General features: G+C 43.0%; 1 protein-coding gene across 2 annotated transcripts in view; it reads right to left on the reverse strand.

The window, feature by feature from the left end:
* Positions 1–17,343, reverse strand: part of Zdhhc8 (zinc finger DHHC-type containing 8) — a 37,092-nt gene that overhangs the window by 15,769 nt on the left and 3,980 nt on the right. Inside the window, exons 2-8 of one of the 2 annotated variants that reach the window (XM_075684916.1) lie at positions 17,112–17,233; positions 13,855–13,917; positions 12,346–12,503; positions 10,845–11,017; positions 9,890–9,992; positions 7,800–7,891; positions 5,248–5,395 (exon numbers count right to left, since the gene is read on the reverse strand). In XM_075684916.1, coding sequence (XP_075541031.1) covers positions 5,248–5,395; positions 7,800–7,891; positions 9,890–9,992; positions 10,845–11,017; positions 12,346–12,503; positions 13,855–13,917; positions 17,112–17,233 — 859 coding nt within the window. The remainder of the gene's footprint in view (positions 1–5,247; positions 5,396–7,799; positions 7,892–9,889; positions 9,993–10,844; positions 11,018–12,345; positions 12,504–13,854; positions 13,918–17,111; positions 17,234–17,343) is intronic. The other variant, XM_075684917.1, reaches the window with a different exon arrangement.

Genomic DNA, 17,343 nt, shown 5'->3' on the forward strand with positions numbered 1-17,343 from the left:
TGACATATGGGTGATTTCAATTAATGTATGCCCTGTTCGCTTCACTTTGCTGAGCGCTTGTAGCCTCAGCTTTATGGGGGTATGAACCACTGCTTAAGGAGGTATGACTAGACGGCACGTTTCTGTGCGTTGCATGTGTGATTCCAATGAATGCATGCACTGTACGCTTCACTTTGATGAGTGCTTGTAGACTCCGCATTATGAGGGATGAGCCATTGCACATTTTGCTTGCTCAGGTTAGGTTAAGTTATTTTGCTTGCATGAGCCATTGCTGATGATGTTAGCTTTTGTACCATTGGACCTGATGATGCGTCTATTTCAAGGCCATCGGGGTATGAGCGGCTTAAGGCTTTTGCCTTAAAATTAGAAATTGTTTGCCTTTATTTGCGGTAATGGAGAGTGCATTCACACAGAGAATGCAATAAGATGTTGAGTAAAAACTTAATTGGTAAATGTTTGCAGAAGCATCCACAATTGAAATCTCAGCCCAGCGTATCGCAATGCTAATACAGTCGATCCGGGATATATCGAACCCGGATATACCGAATTATGGCCTATATCGAACAGTTGAAAATCCCCTTGAGAAGCCCATGCAAAAGTGTAGCGCTATTGTTCGCGTATGTCGAACTCCCGTGCACCGGCATATCGATGTATCGAACTCTGTGCTGAACTGAGCCCCGGCAAGTGCGCTTCTCCCACCATACCCCACCCCTGCAAGTGTGCTTCTCCCATCGCATCCCACCCCCGCAAGTGCTCTTCTCATCACGAAGCTCTGCCCAATGTTCGCGCAATCTCACGTGCGCCATTCCGCACTCTGAGAAAGGGGCGTGTGGGTGAAAGGCACGTGACGAGGAGCACTTGGAGTGCGTTGGGTGTGAAAGGGAAGCGGGAGGGAGAAGCCATGCTGACTACAGGCGCCCGTTTCCTGTGTTTTGGTTGGCTGACACCGCTAGCGCAGCAAGAGGAACGAGGTCAGTGCAGCTTGGGCTTGTGGTAGTGCGGAGACGCGGAGCGGTGCGTCTTTCGATTCGTTTTGTTGCTTTTATTCACGAGGCCAACGCAAAGGCTTGAGACTCGTGTGGTGCAGTGCATATTTCTTTCCGCTTTTGGCCCGTGTTCTGGAGCCATGGCCGCGAAAAAACTGTCGGTCACCGCGGCATTCGGAATTCCTCGCAACACCGTGATTACGATCCTCAAGAACAAAGCCGATGTTAAGCTGAAGGCGGTGCAGTCCAGTCACCCAGGAGCATGTCGTCTGCGCGTCCAAACCTTTGAGAAAGTCGAGAAGGCATTGTACGCCTGGTTTTTGGAGACAACGCTGGATGCATGGACAGCGAATTTCGCGAGCTCTCGGCATTCCCAGGCGCCATCCCAGGCGGCGTTACAGCACGCGATTTCGTCAGCGCTGATGACAGCGTGCAAGCTGTAGCGGATCACGCTGATGCGGAGATTGCGGCTGACTTCATGGGTGACGAGGACGCAGACTCGAGCAGCGGCGAAGGTTCCGACGAAGAGGACCAACCACCATGCACTGCAGCTGAACTTGCATCAGCTTTCAGCTTCATTCGCCACTGTTGTGGCACAATGGAAGGAGCTGGCCTTTCTCATTTAGACACTGTCAACAAGCTTGAGGACAGCTTAATGGTGCAGAAGAAAAAGCAAGCAAAGGTCACAGATTTTTTTCTTCCAAAATAAAGTGCTCTGGTCATCGTGCTGTGTTTTTCTGCACAATTCGGATGTTCCTACTATCCATTGGTCAAGCTGGTGCAGGACCCCAAATTCAGTCCACACCACATAGCACGTGGTGTCAAAGGCAATCTTTGATCGCTAATAACTCCTTCTGCTGAACACATTGAAGTACTTACTGCTGCAAAGTACTTCTGAAATAGTATATTCAACTTGCATTTCTCGACCTTGATAAAAAGTGGTTCAGGACCCTTTTAAGGAACACTGCAACCATGTTTGTTCAAATATGAGAACACTCTGATAGTACGTCCTACAGCGATCCTTTAAAGGCTAATTAGGACATAAGCACTTAGCAGAGAAGACAACAACATTTGCCAGAGGAGAGTTACCTAGATAGGTAAAATGTTACAAAGATAAAGAAAGCATGCTTTCTTCCAATGTAAGTCAAACAGTAGCTCCTGCCATGGTTTGCTATTTAGTCCTCGACACAGCTGACAATTATTCAGATTTGTAAAGCATGTTGGTACATGTCAGGATGCGCGGTAGCAGATAGGTGCCACAGCATGAACGGCACTTTAGTAAAGGCCAATGGCAACAAAATTTAGGAGCTTGTAAAAAAGGCTGCGTACAGATAGTGCAGATATGGAGTGGCCTTTATACAAAATTTTATGTTTGTAGTACGAGAGGACATGTTATGAAAAGCTTGCAAAAATGAGACGTTCAGACAAGACAAGACAATGAGACAAGTAAACAATGCTACCACCACATGCCAGAAATTATTGAGAATCCAGAAAGCTGCGAATCCGTATGGCGTGTGGGCATAACCTCCGACATTACGTGAAGCTTGTAGCAATCTGAAAATCTAGGGAGCCATGTTCTGGTATTTGCGTCATATCCGCTAACCATCAGGTGCCTGCGTCATCTGCTTGGGTTAGTAATAAAACTATACAATTATCAGCCCTGTAGCTTTTGCCGAGATTCCTTCAATATTATATACCGCTCATTTACAGCCAATTTAGCCAATGTGAAATTTTGTTGCAGTTGGCCCTTAAATGTTGGCTTCTGCACAGATGGCTGAAAATGAGAAAAACTATAAAGACACTGAGAAAAAGGCTAATGTTCTTAGCAATTTTTTCTCAATAAGAACAAGTTGAACGACGATGCTTGCACTGGCTGAAAAATGTTCATTGCGGCTAGCTTGGCAGCGCTGCAGTGAAGTTTTCACTTCTGCTTACGTCACAGCCAAGCTGGAAAACAAGAACATGACATGTTTGTAATGCTACTTTGTTACAAGTTTGTTAAGATTTGTAAATTCATAAAGCTGAGCTTACGAGGCTGAAAATTTCATAAGCATTCACAAGTTCCCAGCATACGTCCACAAGTTCCCAGAAATTGTTTTTAAGATGGAACACGTGCTTCTTATGTGCTTTGTGTGCATGTTAAAGACCTCCAGATAGCAGAGACTATTGCTTTCTTTGCGAACGCCCCCATTACAGTGACACTCAACCCACAAACTCCATCTGGGTATTAAACCTCATCACTAAATTCTCAATCTCTACTCCCGACATGCTGTACCCCATAATTAAACTTTCAATATCTAGCTTTCATGTGCTGCTAATAGCATAATTTATTTGCCAGGTCACTTGCTGGGTGCAACCGTTCGAGAACAGATGTCTGTTAGGAAAGCCAAGAGGCATAAATAAGCAATGCACACTGACTGGCATCATGTTTATTCTAGGAGCTATCAATATGACACACCCATTCACAACAGTCTTTTGTTTCACCTGGAAGTTCTCGAGAAATAAACTCTGTATGCAGGTAGTAGCATGACGGGAACATGCTGTCACTGAGTACTTAGGTGCGGTAGCCAAGGGTAGCCCGATGACAAACACCAACGTCATAAGAAGACCAGCTAGTCACCAATTCTCTATAGCAAAGCAATTTTAAGTCACCAATAAAACAATGTGATGCATAGCCTAAACTGCAGTAGCCAAGGGTAGCCCGACGACCAACAGCAACGTCGTAAGAAGACCAGCTAGTCACAAATTCTCTATAGCAGAGTAGTTTTAAAAAGCCACCAATAAAACAATATGAGGCATAGCCTAAACTGCACCAATACCACATAATACAGATGATGGAGCTTGCCTCATGGTCAAAATGCTCTGCAAACCATGCTAAACGTGCAACCAAAACTACCAAGATTCCTCACAAAATAAGCCATATTTTCTCCAATAAACTGGGTCAGCCAAACTGCGACTACAGTCAATAAATCTACTAACAAATGAATGCAGTGTCAGCATACAAGTCAATCAAGCCTCGCTGGAACACAACAAAAACACACCTTCCCCATGAAGACCCATCCAGTTCAGAAACCTTAAAAACAGTAACTACACAGAACACATTTTAGCAGAAATTTCCACGTAGACACTGCCCTGCGTGAGAGCATATTCGAGTGTTTTAGTTGAGCGTGTTTACGCTCCGCTAAGCAGTTAAGCGGAGCGGAAGCGCGAATGCGCATGCGCCATCCGCTTAGCCGTAAGCGGGATAGCGGAGCGAGGAACACGGTCCGCTTAGAAGCTGCCTGAGCGGAGCGTGCAGCGCAGCACTTTGGCTAGCGTTGGCGTCAGAACGGATTGGATTGGATGCAGAAAGCAAGCGCGCTGGCTAACACGTGGCGTTCCCCAACACGGCGCTTTATTTTCCATTGGATAAAATGGACCGGTAACGCATTACAAGCGCACGTCTAGATACTTCATGGAGAAATAAGGTATATATATACACATATACGTTTTACTGTATAAGAGTGATCATAAAGTGTTTTTATTTTCTTGCATTACCCTGTATTTAGCCAGGGGGCGCTGCAACCACGAAAGGTCCGCTCCGCTACGCAAAACGTATAACTAAAACGTGAAAATCGCCCGCCGCTCCGCTGTGGCTTAGCGGGGCAGCTCGGAGCGGAGCGTACCGTAAAGACGCTCAACTAAAACACTCTACTTATGGCCTCGTTAAGAAAAAAAGAAAGCCACACTGGATCCCGGCTGCCTGATGACATCTCTTCATACGAGGTTCTAGCTCAGTAACAAAACGCCATAAGGATTGAGGTAATCAGTTCTGCTCATTCTCTCCACTAAAACCAGAGAAATAGATGGTGTCCTTTGCTAAACAGCAAGGGTTAGGAGTACTTGGAGATAATAAGGCAAGCACTTAAGGCAAATTATTACCTCTCATGTTGTACAAGGTGAACAAAAGAGAAAAGCAACAGCTTACAGAATATTCAGTCACACATGAATGCTGTAAGCGGGATAAAAAAAAAAAACTGATTGTTGTCTTAACATGGACAGGGCTCGACTCAGACAGTGCTCGTGCATACTTCCAGATTGGAAAGTGCAGCAACTGCCAATTCACATAGTGGTGCGTCTATTGCTTGTTTGGTATGAGGTGCCCATGCCAAAATGCCAACCAAAATACTTTCTGTGTGCTAGTTATTAGACAAAAAACCACACACACGCACAAACCAGATAGAGTGAGACCAAGGGACACAGTGGGTGGCCCACCACTCACCTTGTTGTATGCATTGCCAATGGGGCTACGCATGTTGGCAGCATTGTTGTCCGTGTATATTTTCACCTGGTTGTCATTCTTCTTGAGGAGGTTGGAACAGGGAGGAGTGGCTACTGTCTTTTTGGCCTTCTTGCGGTGGCTGGCGTAACTGAAACAAGGACAATGAGATGCCGATTGTTAGGAATGATGTACCGACAAACTTAGCTACAAAGATGGCCTTGTAGTGTTATCTTTAAGGACATTTTGCAAAGCCTTTTATAATAAGTGTGGAATGTGTCTGGTGTGGATGGCAAAACCTCACAAATCTGTGTGCAAAAAGTATTGTAATGCTCCTTGCATGAGTGGAGTCAGCCTTCCGCTCCTTTTCACTGCTCCCAGTGTGCTTGAACCAGTGCAGTTGTGTTAAAGAAAAGCAATGCCTGTGTTGCTCTGCGCTTTGGTACATGTGTGCCCTTCAAATAACTAATGCATAATTAAGACAGTGTTGCTAACCAATGAGTGGAAACAATACCACTGTGCTGATACTCCAGCCTTCAAGATCAGTCATTCCAGTGTTCTAGGAGGCCAGAGTACTGGCACAGTGGTATTGTTTCCCACCATCAGATAGTGCCAGTGCCTTATTATTGGTCAATTACTCAACCACTTTTACTTCCTTTTCAAAGTGAAAAAAGCAGACAGGACAAAAAGCTGAAACAGCTTGACAAAGGTCCTGCCCACAAGAGTTATTCATTTTTAGTTGGGTGGGAGGCAATGTTTGGCTGTGGTAGGTGATGAAATCCCGTCAGTAGTAACTGCATGTACTACCGTATTTACTCGCACAATGATCACACTTTTTTGCAAAAAAAAGTTGACACAAATTCAGGGGTGCGATCCTTACACGAGTTAAATTTCCCGAAAAAAAAAAAAAAATTCCACATTTGCTGCGGGATGACAACAGGTCAACAAATAGGCGGTTGCCGCTGTAGGTAGTGCAGGACACCAAAACAAAAATGCCGGGTGGCGGAGCAAGCCGAACGTGCCGAACACTATTTTTTTCTCCTCATGAGTATATTACGTGCATTGAAACAGTTTCTTCCGTATCAGTAATGAATAATATCGTTAATATCGGCAAGTTTGCAGCAATAACCTAGCCACGTCCACTTTGAGGGGACAGAAACAGATGGGTGCGCTTAGCTGCCAGTGACATAGAAACACATGGCAGGCATGCTTCGGAAACTGCGGCATTTGTCTTCACTACTATCCTAATATGGCATGTTTCCGCTAAAGGTGGGCGAATATTTCAGCTGTGTTACAAGCATCAGCGTATGAATAGGGTACACTTCTAACGTATCACAGTAAACGTGCCTGCTATCGTTGCTGCTCGTGGTTTGTTGCGTGCCCACGAGTGCAGACGAGAATCGAGAGCCGCCTTTTTTGTTGTTGTTTACCACAACCATTATAAGGCCTACACATAATAAAGGCAAGTTTGGTTGTAGCTTTTTTTTTGTCATGGAAGTGCGGAAAGTGATGAAAGGAATGAAATGGGGCATCTACTTAAGAATGTTTGGTGCATGAAGACCGCTTGGTTTTTCTTGAAGAGTCGTTCGCGCAGCATTCGACAGATGGTAAGCGCGATCATTATTATCTAGACTTGGCATGCGACATATCGCTGCGGCAAGTTCGGGGTGTGATCATTACATGGGAGATTAAAAAAAAGCGAATTTTGACGACAAAATTCAAGGCTACGATCATTACGTGAGTGTGATCATTATGCGAGTAAATATGGTAATGCATCACAAAGTTACGGATGCAAACACAGTTGAAGATGGCAGAGAATTAGGCAATGTGATGAAATTTGGGAATTTGCAGGCGCCAGATGAGACAGGAGAAAGTGGAAATTGCTGGGAGGGGCCTTCGTAAATAAGGCTGCTGCAGCTATTATTGCATAACAAAAGCGCAAAAGGTGGTGAGAATTTCAAGACATCAAAGGAAGGAGTGCACACACAGCCTTATGAGTGAAATTAAATGTCTCCTGCTCAATGTATAGGTATGATACTTGGCTCAGGTGTGTGTGGGAGCACTGTCTAGCTAGGCAGGTTTGTTTGCCAAGCTCAAGAGTGTTGCAATGCCTCTTTTGATTTGAACTTCTTTATCTGAAAATAAAATTTGGACAGCACTTCAATGTGTTCGCCACAATGCCATAGAATCAAACCTTGTAGGCTTGTTGCGAAAAACCAGAGGATGACAAAGAAAAAAAAATCCTTACTCTAATTTCGTCCGACTTGGAAAGCAGAACATTTCACACATTGTGAAAGATTGTATTGTATTGATTGTGAATTAGGTTAAATTCACACACATGAACTTCATCCGCAAGACCCAACTCCCCTCTGGCTTAAGCGTCCCAGTTCTATCTATGAGCAATACGTCTGTATGTCACTAATTCATGAAGAGCAACCAGGAGAAATTGTACAGATGGTAGTAGCAAGACATGGATAGAAAAGAAAGAAAGGAGTTCACCCATTCAATAACACTGGAGCGTCAGCACTATTAAACAACTTATCGGATGAACTCACCTAGGATACTGGGGCCCGCATATGGTGTAGCAAATATTGTTCCAGCAACCCCTTGAGAATGGGTTGTAGCCACCCCGGAACTTTCCTGTGACCTAGTGGGAGAGATGACCACAGGAATGAAATTTGGTTACATTGATATTACTATGTCACTATACATTTAACCAAGTCACTCTGCAGATTATACTAGCTACACAAGCATAAAAAAAAAAAAAAAAAACGGAAAGAGAAACAGGAAAAGAAAAAAAATATGTTGAATAAATCAACATCTGTAGGCAATTTTCGCAGTGCCAAAGGGCAGGGGGGCATGAACATACCTGCCAACTTTCACGATTTTGCAGAAAAATGCCTCATTTTTAGACCTTGTTTACAATAGTTGTATAACACTAATGATTTCACAATTTTATCATTTCTGACTAGTTTAATGAAACACTAAATCCCAAAGAATACCAACACAGACCAATTTTTCACAGCCTAACTTTTTCGACCCGTCCATTGATATGCCCACAAAGCAGCAAAGCCAACTTATGGAACCAGTGTATAATGCAGCCAATATATCAGACACCGTTAAATCAATATTTCACAAGTACTATGGGAATCAAATGAAACGCAAACAGTAGAGTGCATGGCTGAAGCATAACTGAACTGAAGTTATTATGCGTTCTGTTCAGTGATCACCACCGAACGGCACACACATTCGGTGTGACAGCACTGTGTGATAATGCTCCCTCTATACTGTGATATTTTCCTTTATTTTCTGTTCCTCTTTCATTTTAAAGCGCACAACGAAAAAGCTAAGATAACAGAAGCCAAAATATTGCAGGATAGGGCGAGTATTATTGCACAGTGTGGCGAACCCATATGTGCCATCGGCGTCAAATGAAACACGAACAGCAGCGTGCATAGTACAGTTTGCGCCCCCCCCATCATCTTTTCTCACTTTCAACTGAAATAGAACCATAACAGAAACAAAAATATTGCAGTACAGGGGAAGCACCATCGTGGCATCGCAGTCAAACCAGATGCATGCACCTGTCAGTTAAAATTTAAAATTAAATTATGGGGTTTTAGGTGTGAAAACCACAATTTGATTATGAGGCACACCGTAGTGGGGGACCTCAGATTAATTTTGACCACCCGGGGTTCTCTAACGTGCACCTAAATCTAAGTACACGGGTGTTCTTGCATTTCGCCCCCATCATAATACGGCCACCATGGCCGGGATTTGATTCCGTGTCCTTGTGCTTAGCAGTGCAACAACAAAGCCACTAAGCAACCACGGCGGTTGCACCTGTCAGTGGCAATGACTGAATGGTGCACACTGTACATTCAATCAGGCTTCGCCCACACACTTCGCTGTTTGCATTTTATTTGATGCTGATAGTACACTTTGTGAACACTTGTGGCTCCTGTCATTAGAGCTGCAAATACACGGTGTAGTGTGCCTGCTGATGGCGTCCCTTCAGAGCAAGGCCTGCGAATATTTAATGAACAGTCTACATTTGGAGTGGCCAAGTAACCTTTAGCACTTTTCGACCCACAACAGTGACGCAGTGGTTACGGTGTTCTGCTGCCGGATGTGAGGTCATGGGTTTAAGTCCCAGCCTAGGCGTCCGCATTTTGAGGGGGGGAAGAAAGTGATAATGCTTGTGTACTTAGACTAGGGTACACATTAAAGAACACCAGGTGGTCAAAATTAATCCGGAACCCTACACTAAGGCATCTCTCAGAGCTAAAGTGTTGCTTTCAGATGATAAACACCATGAATTAAAGAATCAATCAATCAATATATATATATATATATATATATATATATATATCAGTACAATTAAAAAGATACCTTTGTATTTATGGCTAAGACTGTTTCACGTTCTAGGGTTGGCAGGCCTGCGCAGCCTGCAGCGCCATTATTGATGTACCCTTTCTATTCTTCCTTTCACCCTACTAAGGCTTCGGGCCACACTGTAAAGATGTATTCCTTCCTTCTTTCCATAACTCTATAAATAAACAAGAAGCAGCTCTTGTGTTTGAAACCTGCACAGGAATAAGTTTTTCAGACAAGTTGAACCGAACACGAATGGACAAACGCTCACCTGCTCATTTGTGGTCCGGCCTCGAGAGACTAGAACTATGTGAAACCCCGTGAGGCCCAAGATGGGGATGAAGAGTACAGTGCAGATCACTATAATGGCCATTCTGGTGGTGCAGAGAGCGTCGAGTCAAGGTCAGTTCACACGCGAGTGTTTCACTTGGAACAAAACTGTGCACCTCGCAATAACCCGGGTATCGCTCTGATCAGGCAAAACTGCTTCACAATGATTGTACATAACCAAAAACTAACTTCAGAACAAAAGACATTTTTGACAGCTAAAATGAATACAATTTGAAATCAGATTATTCGAACAGCAAAATAGCTAAATGGAGCAACAGCCCACAAGACAAAATGAATGGTCAATGCACACTGACTCATTCCCTTCGTCCTGTCCTATGCGCTTACTCCATTTACCAACCTCCTTTACTCCTTACCAACCAGCCCAAATTAGCAGCCATTTGAAAAGCAAAGCTCTGTGATTATTTGGGCACTGCTATTAAATCAGTATACATACAGCCTTTCTCCGAGGCATTCAAAACTTTCTCAAGCAGCCAGTGTTATTATTATTCGCTTCCTCCTCCATTGTCAATCCTGAAGCTATTCAGTGAAAAGCACACCCCGACCTCAAAAAATATTTTTTTTATGTTGACTAGTTGGATAATAAAAAGACAATAAAGAGAAATACATTAGACTTTCTTTAATTCAACTCCGGCTAATCTGATCCTGAGTGAAGGTCTTGGCACCCCCCATAAATTTCTTAAGGGCCGAAACTTTCGTTAAACAAATTTGGAAATTTGCCATCATGAGATAATTTGAAATTTTCTGGTCGGCACAAGAATTGTGAAGAATGTTGTTTCTGCCCGTAATTTATCATGCTTCACCAATGAAGGCGGCTACAGAACACAGGACGGAGAGGGGCACAGTGCAGCATGCAGTGGTATACACGTCAAGGATACGTGATGATGCTGTGGTGACTGTTGAGGCGATGGCGGTTATCCAGGATGTACACGAGGCACATGGCAAAGATGGAAATCATGTGGGTGCTGAGAAAGATCAGGAAGAGGAAGAAGTAGCGGTAGTTGCGCCGCCCTATGCAGTTGTTCACCCAGGGGCAATGGTGGTCAAACGTCTGCACGATGAGAAGAGAAAGGGAGATTGAGAATTGCGCATACTGCTGCAGTGGTTCAATAACGAAATAAATGGCTTAAGAGAAAACACACACACACACACACACACTTTGTAACTTCCCCACATTAGCAATTGCCTACAATGAACATCAAAGGGACAGTAAAGGCAAGTATTATGCCTCACAAGAATGATAGATCAAGGTACAGAGACCCTCTGAGCACTTGTCTTGCATAAAAGGTGACCCAGCAACAGAGGAAATTGCAGGTGGAGGCAGCATGTCTATTGGACAACAGACCGCACAGGAATAAGGGGGTGAAGTTACAATATGCACATGTCAGCTCGCATAGCATACCAACACTACATTGGCAACCCTGAAACCCTGCTCTACCAGGCAACATAGGTACCATTGTGGTCAGTCAGGGCATGGCACACTCGTGCAAACATTGCCGACAGGTTAACGCGAAAAGGTAATGTCAGTGAGTAGTTCTGCGCAAAAATATAAGCTTCACTCAGCTGTGCTTTCTAATGTCTTTATTACATCAATTAACTAATGTTTACCTGCTTTGAAGGGGGCACAAGAAGTGCCACTGGGAGCTGGTTCTACACTTCCACGATGGTGGTACCAATAGTTATATGCAAGATTCTGCAGGTGCACTTCACGCACACACACACACCTTGCTTGGCCTAACCAAGATTGTAGACCTCAAACTAGAGTCATAATGCATTGGCATGCAGACTGGTACAGCCATGCCTGCTGCCCTTCGATCTTTGCACCATGCAAGCTTTCAAAAACGCATCTCTCATATTCAACAGCAATATTAGTGGGAAGCTGGCCAGGCTAGCAAGTTGGATTCATTGAAAAGGCTCCTTAACGTTACTTCACATATTGTCTATGCTGTCCCACATTTGCATCACATTACCACTTGCACAAACTGCACTCGGAAAGGTGCCTTGGGCATTCTGTCAACCTAAATATGCTACTTTAGCTCAACTTATCAAGAAACGAGTTTTCCTTGAACTGTTGCTCGAATGCCTTTGAGATTTCAATAGAGTACTGCACAACTCCGTCGACTCGACGGCTGTTGAAGCTGCCTGTAAAGCAGTGCCTACTATACACAGTTTAGCCAAAAGAATGTCAGTTCAAATTCCTTTAAAATGCCCACTTGCACCGGCATTAGTGTTCTTTTAAAGATGATGAACGTGCCTCACATCCTTTACTACAAATCCCCACAGCAAACAAGGAATAATAGGCTGCCATTTTCCCACTCCTATTATGACAAATGATTCAGCCGGTGAGGAAGCCAATCCAAGCCAAAGCTGCAACCTGACCTCTATGCAGCTGTTGCACACGCTGCAGTGGGAGCAGCGCGGAGGACGGTAGAACTGGCATGTTGTGCACCACTTCATGCGAACCGTGATGCCGTTTATTTCCACATTCTTGTACAGTGGAAACCGGAAGTCATCGTCCTTCTCGTGATGCGGCTTGTCTGAAAAGGCAAGGAAACGGCAGACGCGCAGGCCCCAAAGTTTCGTTAATCACTGCACAAAAGGCTGCGCTTTTGTGATGATTCCTCAGAAGATTCAATGTGCAAGCAATATCACAGAGCAGAGAACAGCTTTGTAGCCTGGTGCAGTGACAAAGTGCGCACAAAAAATGTATCAACTCGTCAAGCAGGCTGTGATCTCTGCCAACAGTGGAGTAATGATATTTACTTGCGCACCAAGTGCCTGCGCACACGTGTAGCTTTCCTTTTCATTCTGGTTTGAATAAACATGAATTGGCAGGTTTTTACTGCAAATGACTATGAATAAACAGCACCTTCTAGAATTACTTGGATCATGGCACCATTTCTCCAAGATTAAGTTCGGGTGGAATGATCAATAATAATAACAATTTGAAAAAAAAAAACTGGGGGACTACAGTACAGGGCAAAGACAGGACACAGAGAAAAATAATGCATGAGTGTAGTACTACGTTCTTCTGCTCTGTGTCATGTCTTAGAGCTGCTTTCTCGTAGCTCATTCCACTTTTACAATGAACCTCTAATATAATTGTCAGTTGGCACAGCAGTTAAGTTAAAGACAGCAGCAAAGAAACACACTGCACATAAACCACAAGTCACAGCAAGTAAGGTGAACCCCAAACAAGATCACAAAAGCACACAAAGAGCACAGAACTGACACCAGTAAACAGTGGCACAAAAGCTAGAAAATGTGTCAATATTAGCAGGCATAGCCTGTGTTACTGGCTCAGTATGGGCACAACCAATTTGCTGGCTGTGACCTAACATGCACATATATCCGCAACTGTGAACCAGAAGATGCGTCAAGACTTCCTCAGGTGTTCTGCACTTCCACCAAGATAGTGTAATTTCGTTCAGCATAGTTCCAAGTAGTTAATCAAATTAGGGTCACTATAGTGTAGCAATTCCTATCACCCTATTCTCTTCTTTTCTCATCATACCACACTCACAACCATCTAATCTCGGTGACTGCGTAGGCACAGCACCGTTGAGATCACTGACAAAGCCCAAAAAGGAAAAGAATCTGAACAGTATTGTTACATTATCCCGCCTGAGCATCAACTAGGATGGCTTTGTGAAAATTCATGCTAAGCATGTCGTTTATGAGTAGGGAGGAGGAGTACAGTTCTAGGCACTTATCGGAAACTGCCAAAAATGATAACTTATGCATTCTGCAGTTTATACCGTTAGCCACTAGTGAGTGGCTATCCTTTCGCAAACGAGCAAAACATCACCACCACCACCACCACCAGAGACATGACGGAGAGAGACGTGACACGAGCTACGAACGAATCCAAAGTAAAGAAAAACCCACATTCACGAGCAATATCCTCGATCACTTTCACAGCATATGAGGGCTGACGTGTGCCTCTCTTTTCTATGTCAGAAAAAAAAGAAACAAACAACAGGAAACAGGCAATCAAAAGCAGAATAGTGTGAATGGGCAAGTTCAACAACATAACTCAGGACAAGAAATTAGAGTTCCTTTCATAGTGGCCGTAGTCAGTGTGGTAATAAAAACATTGTGAAATCAGCCTGTGGAAACTTCTGAATTGAGAAAACAGGTTTTGTCTGTCATTGACTAATTGCCGCTTTCTTGTCTCTAGCTAATCTTTCTTCACAAAATTCTGACAAAAGAAATTGTGCATTTTCTATCTGCTAATAGCACCCATTTTGCAACTCTTAACCAAACTCACTTGATCATGCATGTAGCTTGATGAAGTTGTGCGCATTAGTGATCAATACTAAACGCTATGTAAGAATGGAAAACTCAGCTGACTTTTTTTTTTTCATTTCCTTTTTGCCAGCAAATATCAGTGACAGTTGAAACTAACATAGAGCATGTATCCTTTTTTTTTACGTAGCTGCAGAAGCTCACTGGCCTGTGCGACTTTTGAGAAGACGATTGGGAATTGATGTCCCACAACGAAATTTCGAAGCATCACTCAAATCACCAATAAAAAAATCTAAACAAAACTCAACTAACTTGCAGCACCAGCAACAAAAGGAAAAAAAGAGTTCAGTAAAAATAGCACAGTTGCCTGCGCATAAGCTAAAAAAAAGAAAAAAAGAAGTAAGTTCTACATGAGAGTGCAGGCTAATCACAAGTTTTGCCTCGAAGTGTGGCTTCATGGCCCACTGCTGTGAAGCCACACCGAAAGCAAGGATTGCGTACTTATTGCCATGCAGCCTCGCTGACTTTCAACAGCAAGCAGAAGTGAAAGCACATGATATTCGAGCAAAAATAATTAAGGAAAATTTGTTTTTCATTCTTTTACCCTACAGCACAAAAAAAGCAAAGAAAACAAAATTGGCTTTCCTGAAATGCAGAATTGCCCGAAATACGGCAGCCAGCACGTTTTTAATATTGCCATAGCTGAGAAGCTGGTGTGCTGTTATTGTTATGGTTTGTTAAATGTGACGATAACCAGTGTACAAAAGTATGAACAATTTACTAGCTACACAATAATTACCTTCCAGCTATGCCTACACTATCATATTATGGGAAATGCGCACTGCATAAAAGCCATCTTAGGAGTTTCCTAAAGGGGTCAACAGTGTCGTTATAACATTGGGGTGCTGTTGTGCACAGTTATTTGCGTGCATTAAACAAGCAGATTGCCCTCCCCATTTCTACGAGGGCCTGCAATTGGCAATGTGGGGTGACGTCAAGTCGAGCAAATGTCTGACAATCTGTAGGCTAATCTTTTTAAGTTGCTTCGTTTTTGACTTCCACTACTTTGGGACATAGCTAGTGACAAGCAGCCATGAGTTCAGTGCGAGACACGTAGTCTCAATGAATGACTCAAGCAGGGAGTGCAGCAACGCTATTACGCCATTGACTGCTTGGCAGAGAGCCAGACAGTCGCAGCTAGCTGTTACAGTTCTGGTTCTGGGAACTTGTATTGGGTCTCTCCAGCTTCGGCGTCTCTGCTCTCAACGCGTACTTCACTGCGCACATCTTTCTCCAGCCTTTACTGCTGTCCGCTGTGGTACAACTTCTCCTAGCACTTCAGCACACTTCCCACTATTTCGTAACAAATTTGAAATTATGAGATCTACATTACAAGCTTTCCTTCGTATTAAAGGCTATTTTTTTTTCCTCTCTTTCATTTCAAAGTAGGTCTGTTAAGAGATAATGAAGTACTCTCAACATTGAGTAGTTATGATCAAGTGAGAAAGCCAAGGACTCATAAAGTTAACAGACAAATAAATGTTGACTACATGTGTTATAATTCAGAAAGGCCACAAAGGGCTTTCCAGCAGTTAAATTCATTTGGTTAAAGACAAATGTGGTTCAATGTCCTATGAAAATTCAATATGAAAAAAGATAGAAAGTTGTGACAAATGAAATGAAAGTGCAAATGACAAAAGTGACAATGATATGACAATGACAATGACAAAAGTGGTAGGGAAGCCCAAAAAACAACAACAACAAAAGGCACTACTTGAGATTGACACACATGCTGAGAAGATATTGAAATTCACTTTCTAACAGAGATATAGATGCGTGGCTAACACAAATCTCTCCAGGCACTAAAGGGGACATATGACTAACCCCGCAATCATTTTTTCTTGTACTATAGCAGTGCCTTGTAACATTGGTATGGTTTAGCAGATTTTATTCAAGTGTGGGAAAGCCTACATTGGACAGAGCAGTAGGTGCATCAATGTCAGACTGAAATAACACAGACAATCACTTAACAACCCTAATGCTGCACATTTAATGTCGCATTGTTTCAGTTGCAGTTGTAAACCTTTGTTTGAAGACAAAAAAGTCGTTTCAAGACACAAATGCCAAACCACACGGAAAATAATTGAGGCATTTCATATTAAAAGGTTGGGAGAGACTTGTGTTAGTCACGCATCAATATCTCTGTTAGAAAGCAAATTTCAATATCTTCTCAGCACGTGTGTCAATCTCAAGTAGTGCCTTTCGTTGTTTTCTTTTTTTTCCTTCCCTATCTTTGGATACGTTTAAATGATAGTCTTTAGACCTTGTCATGTTCGTATGCTGCGGTATTTGCAATCACTTATATATATGTCGATAGTTTCAATAAAGATTTAGTTGAGTTAGCGTTCGTTCTGTCTTTATCTAGTCTGTGAGTTTGTCACTTCACGCTACAATCCAAGAATATGTTATTGTACCAACTAGCAAACTTTCTATCCTTTTGGATTGTATTTATTTATGTCATATAGCCTAAAAAAATGGTAACACTATATATGGGCACCCACCAGCATTTAGTACATAGTCACAATTTTATTCAGAGATCACATTAAAACTTCTTTCGAGCAAAAACAAAATCACACAAATAAATAATTCAACGAAAGGCCAAAGTTTCAAGAAAGTCCCATAACATCAAAAGGAGAAGGTAAACCTACTACTTCGCGTCCACATGAACTCGTGTTCTCGACAATTCGTGTCCCTATTCTCTAGAACATTTTCCCTCTGTTCCAAACACTTGGAGACTATTGCATTGGCACCATCATGGTAAGCACTTATCACACTAGGAAGCTTCTGCCACACAATGAAAAGATAACAAATGGACACAACACGGAGCTGTTAATCACCTTTTGGGATGATGCCAGGATCCATAAATGTGGCCAGAGAGAAATTCACAAGCACGAAAAACGTCACAAAACCCTGCACAATGGGGATGCTGTAGTGGTACCGACCGGTCAACTCTGGGCAGCTGCAAACGTAGGAGAGGATGCCACAACCATTAACATGAGCATTACACACAACATGCTGTCGATGAAATAAAAATGGTGTCCTCTGTACATGGTGAGTTACTTTCAATGT

The sequence above is a fragment of the Dermacentor variabilis genome, chromosome 3 (assembly GCF_050947875.1).
Source record: "Dermacentor variabilis isolate Ectoservices chromosome 3, ASM5094787v1, whole genome shotgun sequence".
Classification (NCBI taxonomy): domain Eukaryota; kingdom Metazoa; phylum Arthropoda; class Arachnida; order Ixodida; family Ixodidae; genus Dermacentor; species Dermacentor variabilis.